Source organism: Penicillium daleae (genome assembly GCF_028827525.1).
Source record: "Penicillium daleae strain IBT 16125 chromosome Unknown utg000007l_segment0_segment0, whole genome shotgun sequence".
NCBI classification, from domain to species: domain Eukaryota; kingdom Fungi; phylum Ascomycota; class Eurotiomycetes; order Eurotiales; family Aspergillaceae; genus Penicillium; species Penicillium daleae.
Genome location: NW_026623155.1, coordinates 789,291 through 799,397, shown reverse-complemented (window position 1 = coordinate 799,397; position 10,107 = coordinate 789,291). Strand labels below are relative to the sequence as shown.

Sequence of the window (10,107 nt, the reverse complement as noted above, 5' to 3'; positions counted from 1 at the left end):
CTTTCTCCTAGTCCTATCTACTCGCAAAAAATCGATTTCGCCAAGAGATAGTTGTTTTTTTTTACTCAAATTAGAGATAATTAGAGGAAATTGAATACCGCCTGTTTTCATGCTGAGTTTAATACATAATTTATCCTCGAAAGAGGAAGAATGATAATAATCCAAGACATAATAATATAGATACACACTTTCCTGTAGGTGATAAACAAACATACACTGGCCACTAGTCCTCGTTGTCAAAATCATCATAGTCTGAGTCCAATCCCAAATCTTCCTGCTCCCAAGAATCACCTAAAATAGACGGACGTGATTTCACTTGATTTGCAGCAATATCCAATAGGAAGTCAGAGTCCCCTTTCTTGTTGGAACCTGCTCCATCGAGAAGAGACTTGTACTCGTGCCCAAGCTCTTCAACAAATGCCAGGAGCATGTTTTTTGGCAGATATCTACCAGGTGTGCCCCAGTATGGCTTGCCGTTCTCATCCTTTAGAGCATCCGCGGCTTTTCTTGGACTTTTTGCTTCACTGTGTTGCCAAGCAAGTCGCAGTACCTGGATGCAGTAATGAAAATAGAGATATCTTGCTGCTGGTCGAAATGAAGAGAGGAAATGTAACTTGCGGCCATCAAGGTCTCTGAACGTAAGTGGGTTGAAGCTGTAAATGCGAGAGTCCAGTCGGTCCCATTTTGGATCCAAAATCTTAACCTGGTATTCTCTCTGCTTGCTTGTAATCCAGCTCTTGATATTGTCCAAGCAAAAACTCGTACTTTCAGAAATGTATGGGACAATCGCCATTTTGCCGTTGTCAAAGACCTTCTCGATATGCTGAGCAAGAAGTAGGCCGTTGCGTGCCGAAAAAGCTCAGGTTCAGCCTGTTCGCCAAAGATCGCATCCATATTCACTTGTCCATGTTTCCAGGGGAAAAGATGTCCTGCGACAACCATATCAGAGTCAATGTAGGCCCTCATAATAGGACACCAGAGATATCCGGTGCCTGGTTGTCTAACTTGGTATGAATCGATTAGGGCTTGTCTGAATTTTGACTGTTCTTCCGAGCTTCTTTTTCCGGAGCCCGTGGTTGCGATATCAAGTCCAAGCTTTGAGGTTGTAAAAAGCTTCATAAATGAAGCTCGAATTGAGCCCCGCTGGTTGCTGAGTTCCTTAATGCGCTTTTCGTAGCTCCGCTTCCTCTGGTTTGAGGCGTTGGTTTGCTCGAAGATTCGCTGAGCTTCAGGAGTATCGCTCCATTGTGTTTCGCTAACCCCAGACTTGCAAATGGAGATTTTTCTGGCGAGCTCATGGTGTTTGATCTCAAGCTCTTCGATTTTAACAGCCTGCGTCCAGAATACCATATCAAACGAAGCGCGTGCCCTCCATCCTCGTGTTTCGTCTTTGATCTGGCCCTCAATTGCAATTTTGCGCTTCTTCAATACCACAATTTCAGGAAGGCTTGGAGGCTGGACTGACTCCATTGAGGAGTGACGGGTAGACGGGGATTTGTCGTGGTTATTGGGATTCATTGTGAGTTCAAGTAAGGAGACTCGTGGTTCGTAGAGGCGCGATGGGAAGCAGTAGAATAGTAGACTGTTTTCCAGCAATTGAGGGCTTATAATATGGAAAAAAGTATGGAAAGAGCAATACAGCATATAGACGTAACTACAGTTACGGGAAAGGCTTAGCTAATTCCGCAAACCATAGATACAAGCCGACCCCATAAACGGAAGGCGACCCCATAAACGGAAGCGGTCATTGTAGACTGTTGTTACTGGGTCTTCGGGACCGCCCGGGCAACCCCACTGAAACGGCCACGCATCGGAATCGGCCGGATGCTGGAGGAACTAATCTCCGGACCGCACAGTCCTTTATATTAAATTGCTTCTTGGGGCGAATTGGCTAAGTCCCCCAAGAATCAGTTTTGTTACAATCTCTCTGCTTGTTATCTGATTCAATTAATTCTCCTTCCTCCATATATTCTTCTTCTTACCTAGTTAACAGGCCCCTATCCTATTAAACAGCCCCATTACAATAGGGAGAGGCTGTTGGCACCTAGTGGAAAGTCTAGCGGCGCTTAGTAAGGCCTGATTTCTGCCTGATTTCTACCAAGCCCGTCATACCTTTCAATTACGAATTCAACCACCCCCTTCCTTCTTATATACACGTATCCTTTCCTTCTAACTTCTCTTCTATCTTCTACTACTAGGAAAGTCATATAACCTATATACTAATTCAATTTAACTAGGCCTATCATATAACCTCTTGCCTACCCTACTAGAATCATGTAACCCACACACTAATCTAATTTAATTTAATTCCTTCTAAAGTTACTTAAGACTGTGAAGCGTTAGCGAAGGTAGGGGAAGGAATTTCACCGGTCGGAAGTTCGGGGGAGAGCGAAGTCGAGGTACTTACGTTTCTATAGAGAAGAAGGAAAGGATGCGTGTATATAGGAAGGAAGGGGGTGGTTGAACTCGTAATTGAAGGTATAACGGGCTTGGCAGAAATCAGGCAGAAATCAGGCCCTACTAGGTACCGCCAGACTTTCCACTAGGTGCTAATAGCCTCTCCCTTATAATATGAGAATTCTATAGATTATATATAAATTATATAGATTATATATAAATTATATAGATTATATATAAATTATATAGATATAAGTAAGTATTAAGGTCATAAGATAGGAAGGAGGATAGCTTAATAAAGGATAAGCAGAAAGTGAAAGTAAAGTAAAGGTAAAGAGATATATATTAATAGGTATTTATCTAATAGGTTGTGAGCAAGCGATGCTGCGCAGGTTAGGTAGAGAGGAAGTAAGATTAATTGATCTTCTTCCTTTAATTGAATAGGAAGGATAAAATCAATTCGGCTTAGAATCATAAAGATGAAATAAGACAAAGTAAGGTAGGACTGAAGCTTGGTTGATTGTATTGAATCTTACTGTAATGTATCTTCAACATGATTTTCTTGGTAGAGAAAGCAGGGCATATTTATAATCAATTTGTCTCTTGCATGTGATCGTTCTAGATGATGCATAATGATCTCATGCAGACAGATCTAGATATATAGTGATCTCATGTAGTAGTTATTTGATCGGTGGTTGCTTGAATATACGATGTCATTGACCGTAGTGATGATGTAGATCGTATACTTTTGTATACGTCTTACTTGATGTTATTAACCGTAGTGATGATCTTGTACGATGTCATTGACCGTAGTAATAATAGTATAGCATAAAGCTTATAGAGATTTAGCTATCTTATATAGGCCTTATAAATCTAGCTTGATATACTATATAACGGTTTAGGTTATAACGGTTTAGGTATTAGGTATCTTGCCCTATATCTTATACCCTCCTGTAATCTTTATACTATAGTATAAATAGTAGTAAGTATAGAGATTAGTGTAGAGTAGATAGGAACGATATATATATATACTACTATAAAATAGCTAGATATATATCTTCCTAAATCTTACGGAGGTTAGCTAGATTCTTTAGGTCTTCAAATATTTCTCTTCTAACATTTTTAGTTAGAAAATCTGCTAATTATAGTGTAGTAGGGACGTATTGAATATCGACCCTTTTTTGTTTAACCTAATCTCTAATATAGTGATATTATATATTAATATGCTTCGTCCTTTTATGAAATTCAGGGTTTTCGGCTAGCTTAATAGCCGCCTTATTATCTACTAAGATAGTAGGCTTACTAGGCGTATAGCCTAGGCCTAATCTATCGTTTAGATAGTTAAAGAGATTAGCTAGATAGATAGCTTCTCGTATAGCTTCTTTTATAGCTATATATTTAGCCTTGTAGGTAGATAGGGCTACTGATTTTTGTAGTATCGAATTCTAGCTTACTATATTATTAGTAGCTAGATCTCTAGATAGGCTAAATATATAGCTAGTAGTGGATTTTCTACTATCGATATCGCCTAACTAATCAGTATTAGAGTAGCCTTTTATATATAGGTTATTCCCTATACAATCGTAGTATAGGCCTAGATTTAGCTGATATTATAGATATTACTATATGTGAGATATAGGGCAGGATGTTATCAAGCCAGACCGCCATGCAGCATATCAAGCCAGATTCATAAGGCCTATACAAGATGGCTGAATCTCTATAAGCTTTATGCTATACCATCATCACTACGGTCAATGACATCGCTATACCATCATCACTACGGTCAATGATATCGTAGAAGACGTATACTATTGTATACGATCTACATCATCACTACGATCAATGACATCGTACAATCAAGCAACCACCGATCAAACAGCTACTGCATGAGATCACTATCTGTCTGCATGAGATCATCATGCATCTAGATCTAGGATCTAGAACGATCACATGCAAAAGAGGTTTGATAAAGATTGATTATAAATAAGCCCTGTTTTCTCTACAAAAATCATGTTCAAGACATACAAGCAAGATTCAATACAATCAACCAAGCTTCAGTCCTACTTTACTTTTCTCTCATCTTTATGATTCTAAGCCGAATTGAACTTATCCTTCCTATTCAATCAAGAGGAAGAAAGATCAATCGATCTTATTTAATCATCTTTAATTTATCTTCCTCTTTACCCAACCTGCGCAGCATCGCTTGCTCACAGGTTATGAGCCCGAATTGATCCTACTTCAATTCGGCTTATACCACTTCTTCAATCTTCTATCTTCAACGAAGAATCCTTTACTTTTAAGAGAAACTTCTCTCTCTTAAAGAGAAACAAAAAGCTCCTCCGACTTCTTATTTTCAAAAATTTATACTCGATTTTTACCGGTCGCGTCTACTTCTCTATACGAAAACTAAGAAATCTCAACTTTCTTGACAAAAACAATCATTTTTCAAATATTCAATCAAGTTTTTTGAACTCAAAATGATCAACAAACACAATATCGATCCTCTCAAAGGAGAAGGAAATTATGTTGCCTGGTCTATCCGAATCAAGGCAATTCTTGATCAAGAGAGACTGATCGATGCGATTCTACATGATTACACAAAGCTTCCTGCTATTCAGCAAGGCCAGATTCCTAATCAACACTGGTCTTATGAAAAAGCAATTGCTCTACCACCTGATCAACGATCACCTGATTGCAGAAATACTGCGATTTGGTCAGGAAGAAGATCTGGTAGACCTACAAGATCTACTAGCCCTGCTGAGATAGGCCAAAATGAGCTAGTTATTCCATCTGATAAATTCAAAACTATTGATCAGATGAATCGAGACGCTCTATCATCAATCAAGCTATCATGCAAAGATGGCCCACTCTTTTGGTTAGGAGATACCACATCGGCCTACCAAGCATGGGTTACCTTGGCTACCCAATATCGACCTAAAGGCTTTACTACCGAATTCCTTGTGTTGAAAAGCCTATTCAATAGTCAATTAGGCGATTTCGATAGCATGCATGATTATCTCACTGAGATAAGACGCCTGCTAATCGAACTGGCAAGCCTAGGAATCGATTTCCCAAAGCAAATCGTATTCGCATGGGTTCTCAACAATCTTGACCAATCATACGCACCGATTATTCAAAATATTATTCAATCTCTTCGCAGAGACTCTGATTCTTATACGATTGAATCGTTATTCGCCAATCTGATTGACGAATCGCGTGGTCATATTCAATCAAGCGAACAAATCTTCATAGCTGATAGCCATCAGCCTAATCGACAGAACAAATATCAGGCTCATCGCAAGCCTAATCATCAGGTAAAGCACTATTCAAAAAATCGTCAGGCTAATCAAAATCGTCGAATTAGCAAAAAACCATGGAAAAAATTGTCAAATTCTGGCAAATACTGTACGCATTGTAATATGCGAAGCCATACAGTAGCAGATTGCTGGTATCTGCATCCTTCTGGCAGACCAGCTAATTGGATACCTAGGGCAAATTGGCCTAGATCCAATCAAAATAATCAAAGATTTAATCAACAAAAGAAGATGATCACAGCAATGCTCAATGAGCAATCTGACGAGGAAGAAATCCACGTCACTAGTCATGTGACAGATTACCCCGCAGAAGCTGAACATCAAGAAACCTCGGCTAGCAACCTACTGCCTACTAGCCTATTGGCTAATGATCCAATTGATCTTGACGGTGATATCTGTTATACACCGATTAGTCCAATTGACTATCGATCAGATTATCAGATAGAATCTGATATACCCATGACAGAGGCACAGCCAATCAGGCATGGCCTACCAATCTTTGATGATCAAAACCTGATAAGAGACTACTCAAATCTGAGTAATGAATCTATGGTGAATACACCAAGAAGTCTCTCACTCTGCGATGAGTTCTCGCATGAAACCGATCAGGTAATTTATCTACCTATCAAAACAAACCAAGAAACCAATTCTGATATCACTATAGAAAGTGCATATAATCTGATAAATTCAGATCTTTCTACTACAAAAGTGATTTTCATTATTGATACAGCTGCCACTATATGTGCAGTATCTAAATTGGATTTGTTTGATAGTGTATATAAAACTAATAAAACTGTCATGTGGGGAAATGCACAAAGATTATCTATCGATCTTGCTGGAGATATTATCTTCCAGACAAATACCAATCTAGTCTATAAATTGACTAATGTGCTCTATGTCCCACAATTGGGAATCAATATATTAAGCACACATGCACTGAAAAATTCAGTATCTCTATTTAATAGAGAAAAGGCCACTATTTTCGATCAATATCGAAATATTATGCTGATTGGGCATAAGCAAGATAATCTATATCGAACTACCCTATATGTGATGCATACAAAGCCACATAAGGTAGATTCTGATCAAAAAATCGATCAAGATCAATCTATCCAAAGTACTAGCAATATTACTAGTTTAAAACTTTGGCATGATAGATTAGGCCATATAGGCCTAATACCACTACAAAGGCTACTAAGCCAGGCCGATATATCTCTATCTGATACTGAGATAAGAGATTATATGCAAGATATATGCGAAATATGCATACAGTCAAAATATGACAGGAAGATCAATAAATCTTCTACTTCTGCTGCCGAATACGGCATAGGCGAAAGAATACATAGCGATATTGGAGGGCCTATTAGCCCTAAGACCTATAATGGCTATCGCTACTACATCACGTTTCTTGATAAAACATCAAGATATCTACATATATCTCTACTTCGATCAAAAGACGAAGCTATTAAGAAATTTACCTTATATAAGCAATTGGTTGAAAACCAGCTTAATAAGAAGATCAAAGAGATATTTACCGATAACGGTACTGAATACGTGAATGATAACTTCCATATATTATTAGGAAGATACGGTATTATACACCGAACTACGCCTATCTATACAAAAGAGCCAAATGGCCTAATTGAGCGCATAAACCTGACACTTATGAACAAGGTCAGATGTTTATTAATCCAATCAGGATTAAAAGAAGATATGTGGGGAGAAGCCTTATTGGCTGCTACCTATCTATATAATATAACCCCACACAGTGCTCTAGGGTTCAAATCACCCTATGAGATATATCACAAGCGCTTACCTGCTATCAGGCATATAAAGACCTGGGGATCTATTGCCTACTATCATACAAACAAAAACCTGCCTAGCAAGCTATCGCCAAGAAAATCTATAGCTATTGTTATTGGCTATAGTGAGCAGAAGCACTATAAGCTATATGATCTGAAGCAGAAGAAGACAGTTTGGTCAAGAGACCCTACTATCTTAGAAGGTAGATTCCTGAAGAATCAATCTGATCTAGCCAATCAGGAACCAGGAATCAAGAAAAGATCTGCTAAACAAGCAGCAAACCCTATCAAAAAGAAGATTGCTAGATATACTAGCAAATCTACTAGCCTATCTACTAGCAAATCAGCTAGTAAAGAAACTAGCAAATCAGCTAGTAAGCCTACTAAGCAAACTGCTAGTAAGGAAGCTGCTATAGCAGCGGATCCGTCTCATAAGATAGAGATCCAAATCCCATCATTAAAATCTACCAAAGATAGCGAAGATATATATACTATATCAGATACGCTACTAGGAGATTTTATAAAGACTATTATCAACGATCAGCCTACCGATTATATATTATCGGCAGGAACTGATCAAGAACCCTCTACCTTTGATCAAGCTATGCAATCAGCTGAAAGGAATGAGTGGTATAGGGCCTGTCAGGACGAAAATCAAAGCCTGATAGATCAGGCAACCTATGAAATCGTTGATATACCCCCTGGTGTAACACCTATTAGGGGCAGATGGGTATTCAAAAAGAAGCCTATAAAGAATGCCACAGGCATCCAGGCTAATTATATTACTAATGCGAACAAAACGATTCGCTATAAGGCTAGATGGGTTATACAAGGATTTAATCAACGATTAGGTGTTGATTTCCTAGAAACCTTCTCTACTACTGCCAGAACAGAAACCTGGCATATATTGCTGATAATCGCGATGAATAAAAAATGGCATATCAGGCAATACGACGTTAAAAACGCATTCGTACATGCTGATATCGATAGTGATATATATACTATCTTGCCAACTGGCCTATATAGGCCAAAAGATCATCAAAATAAGTGCTGCTATCTAAAGAAGGCCCTATATGGCCTAAAGCAAGCACCAAGGCTTTGGTCTGAATTCTTTACAAAGGCTATCGCGAACCTCGGATTCGATAGAGTTCCTATCGACGAGGGAATATATATAAATGGCAAAACCCAGGCCATTATCATCACACATGTTGATGATATAATCATTATACACAAAGATCTAGCTTATATAAATAAGCTAGCTACTGCGGCTAGGCAGTATATCCAATTGGAAGAGATAGGCGAATTAGCCACCTTCCTAGGCAATAATATCAGCCTGAATTATCAAGATCAATCGATAACTATCGATCAAAATGATTATATATCAAAGATCTTGTCAAAATTTGCTACTACTAGCAAACGGCCAAAGAAAACGCCGGGTGAAGCAGGGATCCACCTAAGAAAAAATCAATCAAAAGCTTCAGAGCAAACTATTAATCTCTATCAAAAAGAGATTGGCTCATTACTTTATACCAGCCTAAAGACTAGGCCTGATATAGCCTATCCAGTTGCCTATTGCTCAAGATATATGAGCAATCCTGACCAATCACATATCTCTGAATTAAAGAAGATATGGCAATATCTACAATATCGGCCAAATCTAGGCCTACACTACGATTGCACAGGGAATGACCTATATATAAAAGGCTACTCTGATGCTGATTGGTCAGGCGATATCGATGGTAGAAAATCCACTACTGGCTATATATTTAGCCTATCTGGAGATCTAGCCACTAATAATATAGTGAGCTGGAATTCGATGCTACAAAAATCAGTAGCTCTATCTACCTGCGAGGCCGAATATATGGCTATGAAAGAAGCTATACGAGAAGCTATTTATCTAGCTAATCTCTTCAACTATCTAAACGATAGATTAGGCCTAGGCTATACGCCTAGCAAGCCTACTATATTAGTGGATAATAAGGCAGCTATTAAGCTAGCCGAAAACCCTGAATTTCACAAAAGGACGAAGCATATTGATATACAATATCACTATATCAGAGATCAGGTCAAACAAGAAAGGGTCGATGTTCAATACGTCCCCACTAAACTGCAATTAGCAGATTTCCTGACTAAAAATGTCAGAAGAGAAATATTTGAAGACCTGAAGAATCTAGCTAATCTCTATGAGATCTAGCTATATATATATCCAATTTGATATATAATATCATGGATACCTTCGAGTATGGTTTTCACCTAAATAGGTTTTTCCATACTCTATACGCGAATGCGGAAGGAACCACTTAACCCTGTGAGATTGAGATTTAGGAAGATATATATCTAGCTATCTTATAGCAGTATATATATATATCGATCCTATCTACTCTATACTAATCTCTATACTCTACTGCTATCTGCACTATAGTATAAAGATTACGGGGGGGTGTGAGATATAGGGCAGGATGTTATCAAGCCAGACCGCCATGCAGCATATCAAGCCAGATTCATAAGGCCTATACAAGATGGCTGAATCTCTATAAGCTTTATGCTATACCATCATCACTACGGTCAATGACATCGCTATACCATCATCACTA

At 38.5% G+C, this 10,107-nt stretch overlaps 1 protein-coding gene across 1 annotated transcript; it reads right to left on the bottom strand.

Moving 5' to 3' along the window:
* Window positions 1-223: 223 nt before the first annotated feature.
* On the bottom strand, window positions 224-1,518 carry N7458_007497 (uncharacterized protein; the record flags this gene model as incomplete). The annotated part of the gene is made up of 2 exons (XM_056910879.1): window positions 224-823; window positions 901-1,518. 2 exons carry the CDS (start codon window positions 1,516-1,518, stop codon window positions 224-226), a joined length of 1,218 nt encoding a protein of 405 aa, XP_056763705.1.
* Window positions 1,519-10,107: the final 8,589 nt, after the last annotated feature.